Source organism: Nilaparvata lugens, chromosome 7 (genome assembly GCF_014356525.2).
Source record: "Nilaparvata lugens isolate BPH chromosome 7, ASM1435652v1, whole genome shotgun sequence".
Lineage (NCBI taxonomy): Eukaryota > Metazoa > Arthropoda > Insecta > Hemiptera > Delphacidae > Nilaparvata > Nilaparvata lugens.
This window is the reverse complement of record NC_052510.1, coordinates 52779325-52803283: the sequence shown is the minus strand read 5'-3', so window position 1 is coordinate 52803283 and position 23959 is coordinate 52779325. Positions and strand designations below refer to the sequence as shown.

Genomic DNA, 23959 nt, shown 5'->3' with positions numbered 1-23959 from the left:
TCAATAAATTGGCATGTGACCTGCATTATAAGCGACAGGGTGTGGTGCGTTGCATTGCTTTTATGTCAGTGACCTTCCCGGTACACGCCTCCAGTTCAATAGACAATAACTTCTTGTAAATGCCTCTTATGAATGCAAATAAATTTCCTGCACTGGATGTGTAGGAATTCCTGATTCTTGAGCGAGGTTGGGCCAGCACTTGCAAAAAATCAATCAAGGAAAAGAACATTTATTCTCATTTAATGAATGATCAAAATAAAATGTTCGACCAAGAAGTGGAGCTGATGCAAACTGTTGAGTTCAATGTTGTCAACAAAACAGAGTACACCAATTTCCAAACAAGGCGAAAGAATTTTACAAAACTACAATTTCGAGAAGAAAAACAAGTAAACAACCAAATTCTTGCAATATTTATCATGAGAAGCGCCACCATTAGAATTTTTCAACTAACTGTAAATAATAATCTGTTCTATAGTGAGGTCTACGTTATAATGACAGTATTTGATCAACTTTGGTTTTGCTATCCTTGTCTATCATTCGACAAAGCCAGTGGTACTATCTTTTTCTAGGTCCACAACGGTGACAATTATGTTTTTGACAGTGTAGAAATATAATTAATTAATGCAGAGAATCGGCATCGCTATTCTTCTATCTTTATCCACTGCCATTATAAGGTGGACCACACTATAGTTACTGTTAATAACCCAGTCAGTCAATAACATTGAGCAGTAGTGATTATAAAAATATGCATAAATAACCCACGGCACTTATCTGTTATCTACCGCTAATGCTAAAATCGGACTATTTGAACGAATTTTAAACATTTTCTTGTAGTTTAACTGTGGAAGTTTTCAAGCAGAGATTGAGTCATTGAGAGTTGGTCAACTGAAATGATTGATAGGAGCTGGATTCTATCTAAATATCAAGGCTGCAGGGTATTTATTGATGTAATATAGGCCTATCAATAAAGTTACACAAATATGACAGCTGTCAAGATCTTATCAATCAATATTATTAGATTCTGCTTTTGTTAAATTGGAAACTATCTTAACGAAAACGCTGTATCTTGAAACATGATTTACCAGTTGACTGTTTAGAACTGTTTTGACTTGAGGATCTCGACCAGTTTTCTTCAATTATAATTGACAGTTCATTTATAGCAACACTGAATTAGAGAGATCCATTTCGTAATTCTATTGTTCAAATATATAAAGTAAACGTAAGTCTAAACTATTAGGTAACAAGTTTGTATCATTATTTTATTTCTTCAGTCAAACTTGTTCACAGATTTTGATCTTGTGTGTGATAACAGGAGAATTGAAATATTTTGAGGGCTTTCAGAGGTGTGATAGGAGAAATGCATTATTGTACCAAGGAAATTTGAAGGACGTTTGTTATTATTGTCACCGTATTTATTTGGTTTTGAGGGCTACACTTGATTATCAAGAACTTCAGATGATGGGATCGTGATACTGTATCGTGAGGTAAGTTTAGACGCCAAAGTTAATATATTTCTTGAAATATTCAAAGACGCACAGGACAGGTTAGTAATAATGGAAAATTTTAATATCCAAAGATAAAAAAAGTTTTAATTTTTTTTTTTGGTATCATCTAATATGTCGCCGCACTGGAGAGCTCAAGACTCGACGATGAAACTCATCAATTATAGAGAGAAATTTCCATTTTATATTCAAAATTTCACATTTCATAAACTCTTTTTCTATTGAACTCCTGTGTCGAAATCATCTATCACATGACCACCTTCCCATTTTAAAATATAAAGTTGGATTCAAAATGATGGACCAAAATTTTGAAGCGACAGAAAAGTAGTTTTTTAATTCGAATAGGATCCCTATATTGGAACCTACTGTCAAATAATTATCCTTGTAGAAAAAAATATTGAGCTGTTTCCATAATACTTCACCGACTCTATACGTAGATTCTATCACAGGGGTCTCCAACCTAAGGCCACATCCGGCCCGCGGATAGATTTTGTCCGGCCCGCCGAGAGTTATTGCAACCGATTTTTTTTTAATACGAGTATATATTTACACAAAAGAAGGTAACCTACTTCCATTTTACAGTTCTCTCCCAGAAAAATACTTTAAAAACCATGTTCAAGCTATGTTTTCTCTTCTTGGATCTACCTACAATTGTGAGCAGACATTCTTAAAAATGGAGTTTGTTAAATCCAAATACTTTCTTGTCAGATGAACATTTGAAATCAATTTATATGATCGGAACCACAAAGTTTGATCCTAAATGGGCGGACATTTCAAGTGGAAAACAAATGCAATCTTCTCACCAAAATAAGTACCTTCTCTTTTAAGCTGGTAACTTTTTTTAAATTCGTGTACCTATTGTCAAGTTGCCCTATTACTATTAAAAAAAGTTTGTTATATTTTGTTCAACTCGCTAAACTCATGCATTGTCAAGTTTTCTTATGACCTTTTTACACTCAATAAATTTTAATTTGTATTAAAATGAAATGAATTGGTTTGTTTCTTCCTGTGTTTTAATTAAACCTACTTAAAACTCCTCATATTATTCTAACGGAAATATAATAATTTTACATCCCCCAAATCCCCCGTCGTTTGTGGCCCCACAAGTCAAATTCCATGTACCTCCTTGTTATTGGCCCTCTAAGCCTCCCTAGAATTAGCAATGTGGCCCTTGGATGAAGAAGGTTGGAGACCTCTGTTCTATCATATTGATTACGTGGAAAGCCAGCGACATTCAACAAGTTCGAATATGAATAAATACCAAGTTTGATGGATCAGATTTACAATCATCCAATAATGATTTTAGAAAGTATAGATCGATGTTCTATAGTAGTCTTTTGTGAGACAATCATTGAACTCCAGAATGAGTTCCTCTCAAACACTATTTTATTTTATATATCCTATTGTCAAATAAAGTTCCAAATAAACTACCTTGAAAGAGAATAGCTATCACCAAAATTACTTGTACCAGATAGAAATCTAGCATACGAGATTGGAAGACGAGCTCTTCTATTCACCTTGAATTTGGAACCAACAATAAAAAACAAGATTCTTATCAGAAAGGTTTGGCTTATTGTTCCAACATATATGCGAAAGCTAGTGAATCTATCACACAGTATGTTTACGGTTACCTACTGAGGAGCATTTGTCAGGAAACAATTACCATCTAATTTATTGCGAAACTGAACAGACACGAGTTTGCGGTTTTGAGCTTTCAGCGGACCGCTAAAATAGTGAATAGCTTCATTACATGGTGTTGATTGAACTGTTACGTGGGAGCCTTTTATAATTGGCAGTCATTGCTTACTTTCTATGCTCCACATTGGACGAGGAAAGTCAGAATATTTGAGAAGCATGAAGATAGCATTAAAAGTACAATTTGAGCGCATGTGTGGATTGGAGTGATGCCTATTGTGCAGAGCATGAAGTGTGAATTGAAAGTCCTGTTTGAATAAGCATTGTATAATGAATGAAATGAAGATCGAAATAATAAGACTTGCATGTTCGAGTGGCATGCATGCTGCTCGAAGAAAGTATGATTTGTTGTAATATGATATCATGTCAGATAGATGTTATAATAAATTGTTACTATACAATCATATATGTATTAACTATATAAGCTCAAATAGTCTCAAGTTACAAATTAGGAAAAGACTAATAAGAAGCTGAATTTGGAGTATTGTACTCTATGGCTCTGAAACCTGGACTATTGGTGAGGCAGAAGAAAGAGTACTCAATTCCTTTGAAGTATGGTGTTGGAGACGGATGCTCAAGCTGAGATGGACTGATAAAAATTACTAATGAGGAAGTATTTCAAAGGTTTGAGGAATAGCGATCTCTTTTGCGTATTTCAAAGGACAGGCGGCATTCTTGGCTTGGCCATGTATTTAGACACAATGAATTCACCATAAGAATACTGGAAGGTTTAATAATTGGACGAAGGGCTCGTGGACGACCCCGGCTACAATATCTGAAGCAAGTTACCAAAGATGTAAGGATCCAGAGCTACATCCAACTAAAAAGTACAGCACTGGACAGAAAACAATTGAAAGCTGCCTACCAATCGGATGATTGAAGCTGAAGAAGAAGATACGAGCATATCATGCTAAATTCAAACATAAAGACTTATTTCACTGATTAAACATGATCGCTGAAATAAATAATTAATAGAGAAAATCAATCTCATCATAGTATGAATCAATACTTGAATACTGACCGATAACATGCTTTTTTATTGAAATGAAATATTGAATATGAATGGAAATAAAACACAAGCTATTTGCGGTTTCCAAACAAGTGAGAAAATACTGTACCTAAATAGCATAATAATGGCTAACCTTCAAACCGTAATAGCAACCGTCTCATAGCAAGAGTACAAATCGCTTGTTACTCATATATTCTGAGATCTGAGTGATTCAAGTCTGTTTATGAGTCCTATTTGAAACTATAGAGAAGTTTCAGAATTTCATCTATTAATCTATTCTCATCGATCTATTTTGAAAATAAATAGTATTGATAGTATGTCTTTTGTTGTTTTGGAGCCCGTTACTACGGGAAACTTCCTTCTAGCTTTGGACACATTCATTGACCTCATGTGCAAATGACGGATTAAAGCAGTCAATAGGCCTCTTAGATTGTTAAACTTCAGCCGGGACCACCATAGTGCTCATTGCGCTCATCAGAGAAACTGGCTAAAAACTTTTGATCATACCTATTTTTAAAGCCTCAGACTTCTCTGAAACAATCTATTTTCAAATAGAACATAATTAAAACGAATATAATAATTAATGGAACATAATTAAAACAAATATAATAATGCATGGATACAATATCATAAAATTAAAATAATATTATGTTTACTTCATATAATTATCCTACTTCATACTGAAGACATCATTATATTTTGAAGAAACGCTGGATTATAGTTTATTATTTCCAATTTCTTCAAAGCCATACAATACAATGCATTATTCTAGCATAGAGGTGAGTTGATGAAGCTGTGCTTTTCCCACTTATATCAAAAACTTGAAGAGTTTCAGTAATATCGTATCACTGTTTCCAAGCTATTGTGTTTGGCGAGTTTCAAGCTATCACAGAGATGTAGATGGTTGCCATGGTGAACATATTGTCAACAATTTCAGTGTGAAATAAATTTCTCTTCATTTATTCTCCTCTCTCATCATATTATTTTTCCAAATAGAAGATAATTGAAACAAATATAATAATGAATACAATATCATAGGAATATAATCCAATATAATATAAATATTATCATGCCTATAACACAAATATTATCATATTAAATAGGTATCTGATCATACCTCATTACTAAATTATTTAGTAAATAATAACGAAAATTCAGTAATGGTAGAACATGACAAATTGATAGATTGTTGATAAATTAACGATTGTTTCCTTGCAAATGCTCTCTAAAGAAACTAGTTACGTTTAAGGCCAACCAGCCATTGAGCAAGACAGCCACCCACCCAGCTAAGCGAGAGATGACATTTTTCACCCCGGAGTCAAATAAATAATAGGGAAATGAACATTGAAAACCCTCGAGAACCCGTTAGTTGGATGGTAAGCCCGGGGTGGGGAGGGGGTAACAGCTGATCTCGCGGCCCTGTATCAAAGGCGGCATGCCAACTCAAGACTCAATTGTTGTCTGACTACCGTTGAGAGGACATCGAGAGAGAGACGCCGGCAGACAAGAGAAAGAGAGAGAGAGTGATCGCGACTTCCTCGTGTTAGAAAAGAAGGAAGCACGTCTCAGACATACAACAGTGCCTGGATAACTTCGTCAACATGAGGTCAAACAGTCAATCAGCAACGCTTCTAGTCCTATTATTCGGTGAGTTTCGGTAAATTATTATAGATAATACTCATTCATAGATACTACAAATAGTTTACTTGAAACAGTATCATACTTACAAGACTATGAGAGCAGTGTGCGTGATAAGGTTAAGAATATTTTCTTCTCTCTCACTTTTAACCATGAACAAATTAATGGTCACACAGCAGATGATTGGTTATGATCATGATTCAAAATCAACTTGAGCGTTGATGTCTTCCAATCAAGTTTTTCTTGTCTACATGACATAAAATAATGAGGATGGAGCCTCAGTTTTAAGTTGTTTTCTTCCAAAAAAGAAAGTCAACACTATGAGTGAAATTCAGCACTGCATAAATACCAACTGCATCATCTGTTACACAGCAGCCCAATAATTCTAGACATATATTCTTTTCTTATCTCGATTTTTTCTTCATCTTTTATCACTTTGTAACCATTTTGTATAATTCTGTACTTTCCATTTATTATAGCATTATACAGCACTGTATCGCAGTATACTACATTTTCCCTTCATTTTCCAGAATTATCATGCTGGAAGATGAATTTTCCTATTCTTCATTTTCCCCCCTCTCCGATCATCTCTACTCTTCTTTTACTCTTCTTTATTGTCAGACAATGGTAATGGAACCATTAGAAAATATAAGACGTAAAAGAAGAGTCCATTCCATCTGACAATGGTAATGGAACCATTAGAAAATATAAGACGTAAAATAAAAGAAGAGTCCATTCCATCTGACAATGGTAATGGAACCATTAGAAAATATAAGATGTGAAAGAAGAGTAGAGATGATATTTTTGTAAATTTTCTATATTTTCCTACCATATAATTATTTTTCTCCATTCCTTATCGCCACATATCCATCTCAATCAGAAATAGCCTTCTCATTTTCTTTCTCATCTCGTGCTCATCAATAACCTCGTCTTCTTTTGATTTCTTCTTCACCCTTCTCTTTTAAAGCATTTTCCTATGTCTTCGTATCTTCCTATTCCTACTCCACTGTCCGTCCATCCAAAAGCATCTACTCAATTCCACCGTGGACCGAAAAACCTTATGCAACAGCATTCTCCAATCTCTTTGCATCCTCTACTTCTATTTACATGCCTTTCTCCACGCATTGACACTTCTACTGTCTCCTTCTCTCCTCCCATTCTCCCATTCTCTATCTCCTTTTTCCTTTTCTAACCTTTTCATTCTTTCTCTGCATGCCGCCGTAACACGCGTTTTCATTATGGTAATCGATTGAGCAGTAGACTAAGTGAAGGAATGTGAAACTAGTCCTCTGTCAAGTGGAGTGAAGTGAATTAGTTTACACTCACAACTCCCGCTTCTCGCGACATAATCTGTTGCATAATAATTATGAGTTATCTGTATCAACGATGGACTCAATTTTCCCTTTTTGGAGTATACTTCCCTCGATCAGAGAGGAAATTACCTTTGCTGGCTGAATATTAATGTAGTAAATAGGCTGGCGAATGTTCCAGGAATCTCCAAGATGCGTAAATGATTTATTCAATCCCATTTAATGAACTAGCTTTTCCTTCCAGTAGTTCCAAAATCGTCCATAATAAAAAAGCGAACTTTCTTTTGCTGGCTAAATTGTGAATATTAAAATGCTAAGTAGCCTATTTACTAAATAAATATTGGCTAGTAAATGTTCCTGGAATCTCCAAGGAGTGTGAATAATTTATTCAATCCCATTTAATCAACTATCTTTTCTTCCCAGTAGTTCCAAAATCGTCCACAATAAAAAAGTGAACTTTCTTTTGTTCACTAACTTTGCTGGATAAATTGTGACTATTGGAATGCTAAGTAGCCTATTTACTAAATAAATATTGGCTGGTAAATGTTCCTGGAATCTCCAATATGCGTGAATAATTTATTCAATAATTTGCTGGCTAAACTGTGAATATTAAAATGCTAAGTAGCCTATTTACTAAATAAATATTAGCTGGCCAATGTCCCAGGAATCTCCAAGATGCGTGAATAATTTATTCAATCTAATTTAATGAACTAGCATCTCCTCCCAGTAGTTCCAAAATCGTCCATAGAAAAAAATCAACTTTCTTTTAGTTACATAATTGTAGAGCCTTGACTTTGTCTTGAGCTCTCTCAATCACAGAGCTATAACAAAATAATAATTTTATTCTACAACACATTTGGTAAGTAATGTTTATCTGCAGCTGAGAAACGTTTCCACAGTTTTCTCTCGGAGCCAAAAAATAAACTGTAAAATCAATGTACTGCTAAACTGCTCTATGTTTGATTTTTATACGCACCTGAGATACGTTTCTCCATTTCTCTTTTGGAACCGAAAAAAGAAACCGCTAAACCGCTTCACCCCTTATCAGCACCACCTCCTCCTCTACTACCTCTTCTACCCCTACAGCTCCATTACTAACATCCCTACTACTAGAGCTACATTGTCAGGTATTTCCTCGTAAATAATAAATTATCGTATTTTGAAACAAGTTATAATTCTTCCATCTCAATTAGGAAGAGTGAGATTTTCATAAAGCTGAGACTGGTGAATAATAAGAGAGAGAATGATCTTGCTGATAAATCTGTGATCAACTTTTCTGTAAAACAAAGAAGCATTGGATTGAAACTTAACTGCTCAATGATCAAAGTACGAAATATTGAATAAAAAGACTAAGAAATTGTCAAAACCACAGATTTATCTTTTTATTCAATATGAATAATCACCACAATATCAACTACTCAACTATACACTTTTTCAACTATTTACTTTTCCTGATACCTTTTCACCTTCTCAAGGATTGAAGGTTTTCCTAGTACATGGATATCCATAGTTGGAGAAACCCTTCAATCTTCCATCCTTTTTTTGCACCACTTTTATTTTGTTTTAATGTGTATTGTTATTGTTGTTGTTTGCATGTATTCTTTTTGTCAATCTCTGTATTGGACTTGTGTGTGTGTAAAAAGAAATAAATTGAATTGAATTGATACAAAAAGTGAAAAAAGTACGAAATAACAGACATAACCAATAACAGTACGAAATAACCAACACGCTAAAACAAATTATGAAAAAAAATCATGTATACTTCTTCTAGATCTCTCAACTGATGCCTTACCGTTTCATAATTTTCCAAATCTTATTCAAACCTTTCTTTTTTATTCAAATACGAATATCACTTCCGTGTTCTGAAACAAGTGATTATTTTTTTATATCCAGCACAAATGGTTCAATTTTGATAAAGCTGGGACAAATCATCATTTACATATCGACGATAATATATTATATCTCCTAGATACCTCCTATCTTCTAGTCTATCTCCTAAGGAGTACACACTTATTTTTAAGATACTTGCTGCATTCACTCCAACTCACGTTACTAGATCTATTCTGCAATACTATCTTCTTACTGAGCTGTTCATTTTGCAATAATATCACTCTCAGTTTCAAATCAGATAGAGCCGCCGCTTGCCAAAAATCCAACTTCAGTTGTTTGTGGTAATGAAAAAAATAGTAACTGTTGAAAGGCACGCAATAACTGAAGAATAGTGGACGGTGTCTCAGCACCGTTATCACTTTCTCCCACATTGCCTCAGACCTCCGAGCACAAGATAGATAGATTGCTCCGAACAGGCCTCCAACACACGACACCTACCAACAACGGGCACTCTATCAAATTCTCGAAACAAAAAATGCCGGCATGATGATGAAATCCTGGCTGAGGAATCTGTGCGAGTATATTATGGTGCGGTTTGTAACTACCACAGAACACGATATTTGTACTAATACTAGCTTGCCTAGGAGGGCTAAAATTAAGTCAAGGATTTATTTATTGAGAGATTTCCCAGATACAGATTGAATATTTTTCTGTCTACTGTACTACTTGTATTTCATGAGTATCTCCTCCAAATACTTTTTTATTATTGAACAATAACTTTTATATTCATGTGCTGTCCACCCAATACTATGAAATTATAGATTACTTCTTCTTCTTAAGCTTAAATCATTTGTTTGGTAGGCAGCGTTCCATCGTCTTCTGTCCAGAGCTGTACTGTTCAGTTGGATGTAGCTCTGGATCCCTAGATCTTTTGTTACTAGCTTCAAATCTTGTAGCCGGGGTCTTCCACGAGCCCTTCGTCCAATTATCATACCTCCCAGTATTCTTAACGTGAATTCGATGTGTCTAAATACATGGCCAAGCCAAGAATGCCGTCTGTCCTTCAAAATACGCAAAAGAGATCGATTTTCCTCAACCCTTTGAAATACTTTCTCATTAGTAATTCTAGAATAGAATAGAATATAGAGTAGCCCAAATTTCGAATTAATTTCAAAATTGGAGATCACTGTCAATTTCAACGAATCATTATTGATATCGGTGTCATAATTATTATAATCAATGTATCTAGAACGCTCTGAATTGTTCAGTAAATTGAAAAATATCAAATGTATTTGAAATTTTCGTGTTTGGAAAAGAATATTTAACATAATAGTGAAAATTCCCAGGATTCCGTACATAACTAAATTGTCACTAACTTCTCAGTTAGTTAAAGCTTACAAAATATAGATTTTATTCAGTAAGAGAGTAGTAGTAATGCAGTTGACTCTTGGCTTCAACTAGCAAGAAGGTGGTTGACCCTCATTGCAGAACAATGGTCCTCTCACTATGCAGCTCCATGTGAAGGAAGGGTGAGAGAGTTGAACGTGAGTTAGAAAGAGAGAAGAACAGGAGAGAGAGAATAGGTCTATCTATAGGTGATAAGGTAGAGAAAGAGTGAGGAATAAGACATCAAAAGGAAAAGATTGAAGGAAGAGAGAAAAAAGTAAATTCGTATGGCTTTTGTTGGTGGGGAGTCCCTTGCGGGAAGGTCCCACCGCCTGAATATATAATTTAAGCCGTCAATGGGCCTTACGACTGTCATACTTCAGCCGGGACCGACAGTTTAACGTGCCCATCCGATAACACGGGAGTGATCTGGTTAAAAAACTTTTGGTATTGAGAGGGTTTAGATAGAGAAGGCACTCTATCCGCTAGACTACGGATCACTCCAAAGGAAGAGAAAATGATAGGGAGATAGAAAAAAGAGAATGAAAATAAAGAAAGAGTAGTGAAAAGAGAGAGTAGAACGTGAAACAGAAAGAAGGAGAAATAAGAAAAATATTTAATGAGTTATGAAATAAGGACGGAAAAATAGATAGTAAATAAAATGTAGAACGTGGAACAGATAGAAGACAAAAGAAGAATCGAGGAGAAATAAGAAAAATATTCATAATTATTAAACGAAAATCCCAATCAAATGCTGTGAATAACCCCGGAGACTCCTGCTACTGCAAATATTGACAAATAATAATTTCTATCGGTGAAAACATTCAATTAGTTATAAAATGAGCACGAGAAAATAAAAAGAAAGCAATGTAGAAAAATATGAGAAGGAAAAATAGCATATAAGTGGAAGCTGCAAGAGTAGAAGGTAACCTATGATTTAGCAGACTAGAGAATGGTGTAAAAGAAGTAAGTGCAGAAAGAAAGAGAGAGAATGAAGAAGAGAGATACTTGGAGAATGTTTTGTAAAAGGGAGAAAAAGGTGAAAGATAAAAAGAGATGAATTAGTATTAGAGAAGGAAGAGATAAAACTGAATGGTATGTGTAAAGGAGGATAAGAGACACTGTGAAACATGAGCAAGAAGAAGTAGAGAGGAAAACAGAAAGAGAGATTGAGTATGCAAATAATTTATGCTCCTCAGATGCAATATGAAGTACGTGTCCTGTGGTAGGACGTTGCAGACAATAGGACTATTGCTATTGACAAAGCCCTCATTCATCACGTTTCTCATTTCCCGGAGCAGGTAACGGAATTTCGCACGAAAGGTAAATTCTTGCATCTTGCAATCGAAATGCATCCATGGATTATGTGGTCTTGAAACTTTAAAAAAAGTTCAGGAAATCATCTTAATATTGATTATTGTATACTCTACACATTGTTCAGATATTACTTCAACAATAATTGGTTGACACATTATTCAGGTATTATTCAGGTACTTCCCAATGTAGTCTTCAGTGACGTAACGAAGAGGGGGTTTCCTAGTTACGAACCCCCTATGAGCCCGAAAAAGAGGCCCAAAAATTCAAGAAAATAAAATAATAATAAGAATAATGAATTGTGAATGTTGTTGGAACTGATTTATCAGTTTAATTCATCCTTCTCCATCAAACTCCACTGGGTGACATTTAGGGGGCTCACAATATTTTTGGTCACCCCTTTCCATTTCAAAATCCTGGCTACGTTGTAGGTACTCTCTATACAAACATACTACTTCTAATCAATAGTGTTTTATGTATCACTTGGACATTGTATAATACAATTAAAATTGTTGTAATATCAATATATCATGACACTTTTAACAATAAACTAATTAATCAATTTAATTTTATCCTGTGAAATAGTAGTTTTTATAAAATAAAGTGGATTTTTTTACAATAACTAATGTCTTTCCAATTATCAATTCAAATTATTCTAAATTAATATTATAACCGAAAATAAATTATATCAAGAAATATGAGATTAAAATTAAAGCTACTCCAGCTAAAGCTGAAAAAATAGCTATTAAAGCTATAAAAAATAGCTCTTGAAGCTATAAAAAATTAGAAACTGCTGCTCAATTGATCAAATAATGAATTGTGAATGTTGTTGGAACTGATTTATCAGTTTAATTTATCCTTCTCCATCAAACTCCACTGGGTGACATTTAGGGGGCTCACAATATTTTTGGTCACCCCTCCCCATTTCAAAATCCTGGCTACGTTATAGGTACTCTCTAAACAAACATACTACTTCTAATCAATAGTGTTTTATGTATCACTTGGACATTGTATAATACAATTAAAATTGTTGTAATATCAATATATCATGACACTTTTAACAATAAACTAATTAATCAATTTAATTTTATCCTGTGAAATAGTAGTTTTTATAAAATAAAGTGGATTTTTTACAATAACTAATGTCTTTCCAATTATCAATTCAAATTATTCTAAATTAATATTATAACCGAAAATAAATTATATCAAGAAATATGAGATTAAAATTAAAGCTACTCCAGCTAAAGCTGAAAAAATAGCTATTAAAGCTATAAAAAATAGCTCTTGAAGCTATAAAAAATAGCTCTTGAAGCTATAAAAAATAGCTCTTGAAGCTATAAAAAATAGCTCTTGAAGCTATAAAAAATAGCTATTAAAGCTATAAAAAATAGCTCTTGAAGCTATAAAAAATTAGAAACTGCTGCTCAATTGATCAAATAATGAAAAGTGAATGTTTTGGAAAATGATTTACGAAGAAAGTTGTTTTTCCCAGCTTGTCTCTCACTTATATTTCCAAAAGAATATTAATTTACTTTTGATAAATTCACATGTAGTTCCACTTCCATTGAAAATATGGCCATGTAAAAATATCACATTATTCACAACAACAGTACTAAAAATAGTAGGTCACTGTTCATAACCCAAAATAGATCACGGAAAAATAACATAGGCCTACTCCGTATTACACCTAAACTACATAATAATAATGACATGTAAGAGGAATGACCACCAACTAGATATTCTTCAGAAACATCGAGAAGCACATCACTCTTTCAAAAGTTACCGGTATAAACATAAACTTTACTCTAGATATAAGATAATTCGTTGGTTATTATTATACTCTTATTCAATTGTGAACATGTTGATCAGAATGAAATTCTAGCATTATTATTGTCCTTGTTTTTCTATTATTATCTATCCTATATTCCAAATAGTGGAATTATTTTCAAGAACATGACAAATTTCCAAATAATGATAGGATCAGAATGTTTGTTTTGATTGTATCTATCGCCTCCATGAATAATATGTTACGAAAACGTTAGTGAGAAATTCGCTTCTTCTCTGAACATGTCAATCAATTCGATCAATCACTTCAAATTTCTCTTAATGTAACTCGTATCCTGAATGAGACTCAGATGTGACAGGTGAAGTAATATCAAACGAATTCAATTTCGTGTTTGAGTTGATGCTAGCTTGTATTCGATAAAGCGTTTTGAATGATAAATGCTTACGATAAGAAGTGATAATTAGGGAGTGAGGTGGTCTGCAGATGCTATCAGTGATCAGAAGGCGGAAAGGGTCATGGTCGATTGTCATCGCTGTGATTTTGCAACAACGGGAGAAAAACGCATCGCAGTTTTTGTTCCTTTCTTCTTCTCATTGAGTAACAAAAGAAAATATGCGAGACAATTCAGAACAATATTCTTCCAACTACTCAATACGGTATATGATCGGGAAGGATAAAGAACAGGAATTGATCGATGCAAATTACATTGACTACTGTGATCTAAACAAGTAGTTAGGAGAATATGAAATTTCTCAAGTTTTATATTCTTATAATTTATACAGGGATTCATAGATTTAATTTACAATTTTATAATAATAATAATTATTGATGATGAAAATATGACGATGACCTCAAGAAGTATTAGTAAGTAAAAGACTATCCTCTACTGTACCACCAATACTTGTGCACCTCCTCAAGCAAGATTCAAAAGAAGTTGAATCAGTCTTATAATATGATAATTAGCTGAGCCAAACATATAAATGATTGGATTATTATCGTTTGTTTGTTTCAGTTTTTTTTTTAAGAATCTTGCTCTCTCTCAGTTTCTCACAATATATCCCCAAATCTCATTTTATATTTTTCTGTTTTTTTCTGTGCATTCTTATAGTCAACCTGTCCCTTTCAAAACCAACGCACAGAGCAACAGACAGACGTATGCAGGCAGACAGAAAAAAGTCAAGTTTGCATGCAGAGGTGAAGTGACAAGCAGACGTTTGTGGTCATTGCAATATTGACAATCTTGAGAGAGATTTCTCCTCCGTCTGTCAGCATAAGTCTGTATGTTGCTGGACGCTGGCATTAAAATTAATGTAATGCATAGACCTATTTCTTCTTTCTTTTCCCTACATTGTGCAGTATATCACTCACTATTTATCAATATCTTTCTTGCCTCTTCATCTGTATTTTCTTTCTCTCTCCACCGCTCTTGAACTTTTTCCATAACTCTCTTATTCATATTTCTTCATATCTCACACACTATTCATCTGATTTTCTCCCTATCGCATTCTCTCTCATCTTATTTCTTTTCAATTTTTAATAATTTCTTCTCCAATTAGAGGATACAAACAAGTCCAATTATGACTATAACATACTCATAATTCCACTGTTTTGGAAATATTTCACCTGCGCCAAAATCAATTCTTCACAATTTTGTAAACTTTCTTTAGTTCTCTTCAAATGATATTATTTAAATGACTATTAGAATTGTGATCTTTTTTCAGTTGTAACATTGTTTTCAAGATTTGTATTTGCTTATTGAATTTTTGAATATTTTTCTCTGTTTGGCAGCTGGTTGGTCAAGTGCCCAGCAGTTTGTTTGTCCGGAGAAGAACGGATATTTCCCAGATCCCGTGCAGTGTGATCTCTATTATCATTGCTCAAGGGGTGTGGCCGAAGAAAAGCTTTGTCCCGACGGACTTCTGTTCGATGATAGCAATCCCAGCCATGAGCGCTGTGACACGTCCGTCAATGTAGAATGTGGAGAAAGAACTGAATTGCGTAAGTAATCCAAACCCAATGTCATAGTCACGTTTAAATTTAATTTCGAAAAACTAGAAAATTGAACATAAAATAAAATAAAGAGAAAATAAGTTTCAGCTATTTTGAATTATTTAGGGATGTTCAATTTCGTCAAGGAAAAACGTTTCCGATTCTTATATAAATGAGAAAATTAAGATTGCCATAGAAGCTGCGACTACGCCCCGGAAAGTCAATTTTCTGACTTAAGCTGTTTAAAGTCTAGAACTTAGCTAAAACCCGAGCTCGGAAACCGGCCCTTAAAGTTTAAAATTATATTATGAGAATATTTTTCATAGACAGAGTCTCAATACCTCGAGATCTGTAAATTGAAAAGGGATTATTCGGCTACATGTAAGCTTGTAAAGCTTCGTACAGACTTGAGCGGATGAGGTCCACAATCACACGCACCTCAATTTTCATCAGCTCATTATACCTCTATTTGTACAGAAACAGTAGTGTAACTGAATTTAATAATAATTGCCTCCATAAAGAGCGGAGTTATGACTCTAGGTCCTCTCTGCCATACCACCTTTATAAGGTAACTTATACAGGTTCGCTCTGCTCCGCGGTCGATCGTCACTCGAGCAGATCGATTGATGATCGACCGAGAAGCAAGAGTGGAACGTGAGAAGAGCTAGCATCTCCCGTAACGTTCATGATCAGAGCGATTGCGGAGCGTGCGTGGAGCGATTGCGGAGCGTGTTGGAGGCGCATATATCTGTATGCACCTTTAAGGTACAGATATAATAAGCGTAACATCAGCTGATGAATGTGAAATGCGCTTGTTCGTGGCGCACAAGTCTGTACGCAGCTTTACATGTAATTTTTTAAACCAACCACACTCGTCAATACAAGAATACACAATTAGAAATCTAGAAAAACTCGCACAAAAATACTATACAGAGATATAAACTGTTTGACGGACGAACTGAAGGGTGTTGACAGTCTTGGTAAATTTTATGCATATCTCAAAGATAAACTGACTGAATGCTGCCCGTATTTATTAAGAGAATGCTATGAAATATTCTCATAAAGAACATAACCTATTTTTTCAGACATTTCATTATTTATCAAAATTTGGGAACAGAATAGTTTTGGGCTATGCCTGTTGTTCTATCCCGATCATATTCATATAATATGAATGAAAAACTTTCCCTCAATGGAGGGGAACCCCTTATATTTGATATATCGTACACCGTTTGAGCTGTGCTCATCGAATACGGTTTAATACGAAGAAATAACAATAATAATGAAAATATATGAATTAATCCTTACAGCTTGTAACAGTCTATCTAATACGGTATTGTTAACACAATTATTGTAAAAATCATTCTGAATTTCAATTCATCTTCTACGAGGAAATACTGTTATTATTAGCCTACAGGTTAATATACAAAACAACAGCGTTCATATCTATTAATAGGCCTACCGGTTAATTTCCTAATAGTATGACTAACAAGGTTATTGGCAGATAGGTCGGTATTTAAGGATATTGTTGTATATCTTACAGCTCACAGCGTTTGAATTGAACCTTGATCTTTCTCAAACTGTCGTTATACTAAGTACGCATAGATAACAGATCATTGGAACATTAATTTATTGAACAAGTTATAACGGTTTGTGAAGTATTCTGTAGAGGAACCAAAATCAAGCTACGATCATGGATCAAAACTTTTCCTTGACCTTTCATAGGACTGATAAAGAGTATCTTAAGGATATAGCTGTTTAATTCAAACTTGGGGCCCTCTACTGCAATTCACAAATCTAGGCTTGGGTGACCAGGCATTAAGTACCGTTTGAGGAGGAAGTTTATCAAGGAGGAAGTTTATCTGTGAATCAAGCACAGACCTTCACACACTCGATGAAACTAAATGAACAATTCATTATCAATAAAAATTAATCAAGACAAACTACGAGTTTATCACTCATCTTTGGAGAAATCAATGAGTCCTTGATTGGTTGCTCAATAACCAATAGCAGGCACCAATCAAAGCTATTTTAGTAGCTGGCTCAACTATTCTGATGAGTTCCCAAAGCATGCTTGGCTACGAACGACCTTGCTGAGCATCAGATCAGATCATATCGGCTCTAAAATCCAATAATTAGGACTTTTGAGTTGGCTCTGTATTTATGGTTTTGATAAACTGAAAACCTAAGGGTTCTGATGTCTTTAATATCAAAATCCAGGGTTTTCATGACTTCTCCAAACAAGAATAACTCACAGAATTGGTCTACCTATATTCACTTTATTTATATCCTTTAGTTCTTGAAAATGTTGAAAAATCAAGTATAACCCTATAAATTTTTATTTATTTCATAAATTTTATTTTATTTCATCAACAATGTATATTTTATTCCATGGACAAAATATATTCAATTTAATTGTCACTTTGCTGACACTTTGTTACTGAATGTGTTCCAAAATTGTTGTTTATTTAAATTAATATTGAGTAAATTGATGATTTACTCGCATATATTCAATTTGAAGCTATCATCTCTGACTTCAATATAATATTTATTTGAAGAAGGGAGTATGTTCAAATTATGGAACTGTAAATTGAATCAAGTGGTTTAATCGTGGATCGATCAAGGCGAAAAGTGTATTTTTTAAATTTATTTTTTTTATATTTTTATTAGTTAAATTTTTTCAGATATTATTTTACAACTAGAATTTTTCAAGTGAGAAGAATGCTTACTGTCCCTCGAATTTTCTGCTGAAGAATACCCGAAATATTCTGAAAATATTTAAAACTTGAAAGTGTTTATACTTGACAGCTGCACTCCATATCCATGAACAGTTGAAATTTGAATTTGTATCAATTTAAAAATGTATTTTCAACTTTTCTTGCAGAGGAGCCAAAATCAACAAAGGGCTGTCCAAGGGCAAACGGCTTCTTCCGTCACTACGACACGGGTGCTTGTGACAAGTTCATCAACTGCATTGATGGAGTCCCCAACGAACTGCCCTGTCCACCCGGTCTTGTCTATGATGACTCAGCATCCACTTGCGCATGGCCCACTGAGTCACTCAGGAAAGACTGCATTCAGTCCAAGAAAGGTGAGAGAACATCATGCGTCGCATCAATTTGTATAATATTCTAGATTGAAGAAGAACTCGAAAAATTGATTTGAAATAAGATCATGTTGATGTGATTATTGAAAACACGTGATCAGATGTCTACACGGAATATTCAATTGAATAGAAATGCAATAAGATATACGAGAGAACAAGATATGAATTGATAATAAGATATCGTATGGCTTTTATTGGTGGGGAGTTCTGACGGAAGTTCCACCTCGCCTCAATATATCATTTGAGCCGTCAATGTGCCTTACGACAGTCATACTTCAGCCGGGACCGACATTTAACGTGCCCATCTGATAGCACAGGAGTGATCTAATCAAAAACTTTTGGCTCTGAGCTTTGACGCAAGTACTCTATCCACTAGACCACGGATCACTCCAAGATATGTATTGAGTCATAGAATTGAAAGCACAGAATAACCAATCTATATCGTAATCATGAGTATCGATGCTCTCTGCTAGGAGCTTTCAAAAGTTTCAAATTTGTTAATAATTGGTACGGTTGTTGATATTTTATAGAGTGAACTCCAGCTTGTTGACTTGTTGAAATTGGTATATTTCTCTCTTTATATTGTTGTTGATCTATTATATTTGTTTCAAATAAATCAATAATTTTATTGTGTGGATAGTAATATCAAATCAAGTTTTATTTAATGACATCACTCACATAACAAATTCCATTACACAAATGATATTACAGATCATTGAATACAATACTGTTTGCTTAAGAAAACATGGAAACGAATCATCTCGGTTTACGCTTGAAAAACGAATCATGTACGTTTTTACTAATTTTTTGGTACGTACAACAAACAATCCTTTGGAGCTTAATTTATGTTACAAGTAATGTAACATACTTTATGTTATGTTCATACATAGATGAGCTTCATGTTACAAGTAATGTAAACAATAAATTGATTTGATTTGCTTGAACAAATTTCAATGCAAACCTCAAATATTGAGAGTTTTGAAAGTACATTTTTCAAGTTATTGGAGGAAGAAAGTTGTATATCCTTGAGATATACTTGGGAAATCTTTGGAAATGTGATTATGATATTCTGAATGAGTTGACTTTTATTTTGAGCAATGTAAAAGAACGTTCAGGGTTTTTTAGAAAATTTATAATAGAGATTCGTATTACAGGGGCTCATAAAGGAGGTGAAGCACTATAAACTAAAATGTAATAACCTTTTGACTGAATTTTGATTCAGATTTATAACGACAATACTTCCAAAATTCAGTTCAAACTTTAGGTTTCATAGTACCGAGTCAACTTTTCTATTTTACTATTCAACTATTTCCTATTTTAGTGATAACAATGTTTAATTTTTCTTCTATATATGGTTTTGAAGCATCTGAATTCAAAAATCTACTTTGTGAAAATAATTAAGTACTGAAAATTGTGTGAAGAGAACAACTACAAGACTTAACCTATTTCGGACTATGTGTAACCTTATCTATTTGGGAGAGTAATAGCACAAGGTTACCTTATTTTTTCCCTCCCTATCATTTTTGATGATGTACTTAATTGTATCAATCAATCAATAATAACATAATATTGTATAATACTGTAATAATATAACTTTAAAACATTCATTTATAGTGGACAGTGTATCACCTAATCGAAAATATATTATGATATATTTGAATGTTCGCAGACATCTTGGAAGACGGATTCTCGTGCCCAGAAGGAGAAGTGACCCTTCCCAATGGCAGGACTCAGCCTCATCCCACATTCCCTCACCCGGAGGACTGCCAGAAGTTCTACATCTGCAGGAATGGAGTCACACCCCAACACGGAAGCTGCCCGGGCGGCACAGTCTACAACGATGTCAGCTTCAAATGTGATGATCCCGAAAATGTTCCTGGATGGTTAGTATTGATAACTCCTTCCAATTACTGCAATTATTATTGTAAATTTATCTGATAGTACACAAATAATAGAGATCCTTGATGGATGAGAATGTTCCTGGATGGTTATTTAGTATTAGGCTCTTATTCCTCTTAATGCAGTATCATTGGTGTTATAAATTCATCTGATAGTACACAACTAATAGAAATCATTAATTCTTATTTTAATTATTGAACGCAACATACAGATTTCAATATTTTTTATCATTCAATTTTTATAAACAAACTGTTATTTTGTTATAATGTAACAGGGAATGTTAACGATTAGCACTCCATTCTACTATGAAACTTGAACCATAGATAAAGGATAAACATAAGCATAAGCTATATTTCTTGTCTCTGCTTGAACTCACCTGGACAAAGATTGTTTTCATAGTGAACTAGGACATGAGGATGTATCACTGTCGAAATATTTCATTGTCCAAGTAATTACTAATCATAATTAATCCTACCTGTGTAAATGTTGCCCAAGGGCACCTGCATAGGGGTGCAGGGGTTTTAACGCAGACTTCGATCTTGAAAGAAGGCTCAAAATAAAATTTTTGAAGGGTCCCAAAAAAAGGTTAGCAGTTTACTTATGACAAGTTTTCAAGGTTTTTTATGAATTACGGGTTCCAAAAAAGGTCAGCAGTGTTTAAATCAATTATGACAAGATTTTTTACAAATCAAGGGGGGTGCGGCCATGAGCTTGGGGGGGTGCACCCCTGGTAAAGGTGATGTTGTGGTAGATATCCATATTGAATAAAAAAGACTTGATATTGTCGAAGCCCCTCATTTAAAAACAATTTGCGATACTATTTTCCTTTTATTACAACGATTATCGATCTTCAATGAACTGAAAGCTTGAACATCGAGCAGCATAATAAAAGTGAAGTATCGGTGAAGCACTGTGATTGACCAATAGCTATTGACCAATGTAAGTTGAACTCGACTGTCATTGGCCGAGACTGCACTAGCCCAAATATGGTCATAAGAACCGTTGAACAACAATACATTGAAAGAAACATAACCAAATGAACAATACGAGGAAGAATGGAAGAAAATGCTATTTTAGCAACCAGTGAGAACCTCTATTTCTATTTTAAAAACATGAAATACTATAACGAAACAAAGTTTGAAAATTTATATGAAGGGAAAAGCCAAGGTCGAGTTCAAAAGTAAAATAACAAAAAGGTAGAAACTGAAGTAGCCTACTCAAAAATAAGCCTTAATTCAGTTGTGCTTTGCTGGATAGAATGAGTCTGTTCTTCTGAAGTTGGCATGGGATCAATTTCTATTCCATAGTTTTTCCATTGCTTCTAAAATGTTCAACTGTCTGCCTTTGCCATCAATTGAACATTTTCTTCAGCCTTCTTCCTTGAATTTACTATTAAATGTTTGGCAAAATTTGGATCTCATTTCTGGTTTCTCCAATCTATTTAGAGTAAAATTACTATCATCATCATTAATCCTGGAGCCTATTCCGGAGACCACCTTGCCGTCCCAAAACCTCTTTTACTGCATTTTTTAATGTATAGTGTTGTTGGTGACATCAGTCACAGGTGTTTGAGACACTCTCTTCTGATGGTAACGTTCCTCGTGTCTTGGGTAACCTCGAATGCTGCAGGGAACTCTTGTGCTCTGTCAAAAACACACCACGGTATGCCACTTATGGAATTGTCATTGGAATATAGAACTCTGGCAGTGATAACTATGGGAGATCATCCCAATGGAGATTCTTCCCCCCTGCCAAAATTCAGAAACAAAATATAATTCAGGTTTTTACATTCATAACAATCCTAGTTACAACTAACAAGATTTAATTTTATCCACAAAAATAACCATCAATTTCACATCTTCCTCACGATTATATTACGTATAATTATATACAATAGTTTGAAACTGAACTATTTGCACTATCAATATCGAAGTATGAATATGACATTAGATGCATTTCAAAGCTTGCAGTTACTAACAATTTCTGAGTGTGAGGCACGGTTTCTAGAACAGTTATTAAATCTAATAGACCATTTGATCTATAATATTCACTTCACATTGAATCTATAGTTCTAATAGTCTGTCAGAGTTAATAAGTGTCTTAGGAACCGGGCATGAATCTTGTTAAGTGAATCTTTTTATTGTATTTTTTCTCTTTTTTTGCAGTGAAAACTGGTATGAAGACGAGGACAAGAAGGCGAAGAAGTCATAGAAGATTCAATGTGAAACTTATAAAGTCATATTGATGTGTCCCAAAATGTGATAAGTGAGGGAATATGACACTAAAGACTTTTTACAGATTAAGCAAAGTTATTTAAGTTATGCTGTTGTTTCAGTGTGTAAGGGAGCCCTCCAATTCTACTATTTAAAACATTAAGAAGTTCAACCTTGAAAGGTGATAATTGTAATTGAACAATGATCAAATTGAGTCGTTTCAGAAAAATGCGGCTGGAAAATCTGTCGTTAGTAATACGAATTCATGTGAATCATTTGCACTGCTAGGTTTTAATTTTAAGTACATGGAAATGTAAAAGTATAAATTTTGCTCGATCCCCTTTCTGAGGTGCTGAGCTTGTAAATAATAGATATTATAATTTTTTACTAAGCTTGATTCAAAATCTATCCTAAGTAATTTAATATCAGGTTTTACATTTTATACTTGAAAAATCAAATTCATTCTGAGAATTTCCAATAAAATACTTAAAAACTAAGATGAACTGTGATTTGTTTTCAACCCTGTTACTTGAAATGGAAAATCCTTATCAATTCTTCTACAATAGCCTATCTATTTATTCACTCATTCTATAAGTATGGATACATACTTAAAAACATAATATAGCTACTGTTCTGAAAAACAGAGAATTGGTACAATATTGATAAATTGGTAATTCAGCTCTCGAATACCAATACTTAAAACATTAAAAAATGGAGAAATCATATTCGTACAATATAATCTATACATTATGATTTTATACGTCATGTATAGACAAATATGATTTCACCGTTTTTTAAATTCCTGTACACATAATTCAATTCGTATCCAACTCAATTTTGATGTTTGCTTTTATTAAAAAATCATACTTATTAATCGATAATATTATAATCGATTTTTAAATGGAAAATATTTCAATTTTAAGTTTTTGCAATGTATTGTATATGAAAATTTTGATATTTTTCACATTTGTAAAGTTTGTTTAATGATTTTGGCAATAAATATTTCTTTCTTTCTTTATTTCTTCAACAATCGTACAAATTTCTTATTGAATCAAAGAATATAGCATTTTTAAATATTAAAAAATGCTATATTCTTTAATTCGATAAGAAATTTGTATGATTTTTCATAAAAGAAACCTATGAAATTGAGAAGATATGAATTGAATTATGAGTAGTGGAATACATTCGCTCTATTATACTGTATGACAGCCGTAACGTAATCTCAAAATTTCAATCATTTCTGAATGTTTTCTTTCGATGAGTTTGAATCAATTCTAAATTGATC

General features: G+C 33.7%; 1 protein-coding gene across 1 annotated transcript; it reads left to right on the top strand.

Annotated features, from left to right (window-relative positions):
* The first annotated feature begins 5542 nt into the window (after positions 1 to 5542).
* LOC111059481 (protein obstructor-E) lies at positions 5543 to 23171 on the top strand. The gene is made up of 5 exons (XM_022347145.2): positions 5543 to 5853; positions 15259 to 15468; positions 18341 to 18547; positions 20232 to 20445; positions 22627 to 23171. The coding sequence occupies exons 1-5, from the start codon at positions 5808 to 5810 to the stop codon at positions 22670 to 22672; spliced, it is 723 nt and encodes a 240-aa protein (XP_022202837.1). The 5' UTR covers positions 5543 to 5807; the 3' UTR covers positions 22673 to 23171.
* Positions 23172 to 23959: the final 788 nt, after the last annotated feature.

Excerpts from the sequence above, each read along its gene's own strand:
- LOC111059481 (XM_022347145.2), top strand. The coding sequence starts at position 5,808 with ATGAGGTCAAACAGTCAATCAGCAACGCTTCTAGTCCTATTATTCG. Across the intron at positions 5,854-15,258 it reads GCTTCTAGTCCTATTATTCG|CTGGTTGGTCAAGTGCCCAG; the intron begins GTGAGTTTCGGT and ends TCTGTTTGGCAG. Across the intron at positions 20,446-22,626 it reads CCCGAAAATGTTCCTGGATG|TGAAAACTGGTATGAAGACG; the intron begins GTTAGTATTGAT and ends CTTTTTTTGCAG.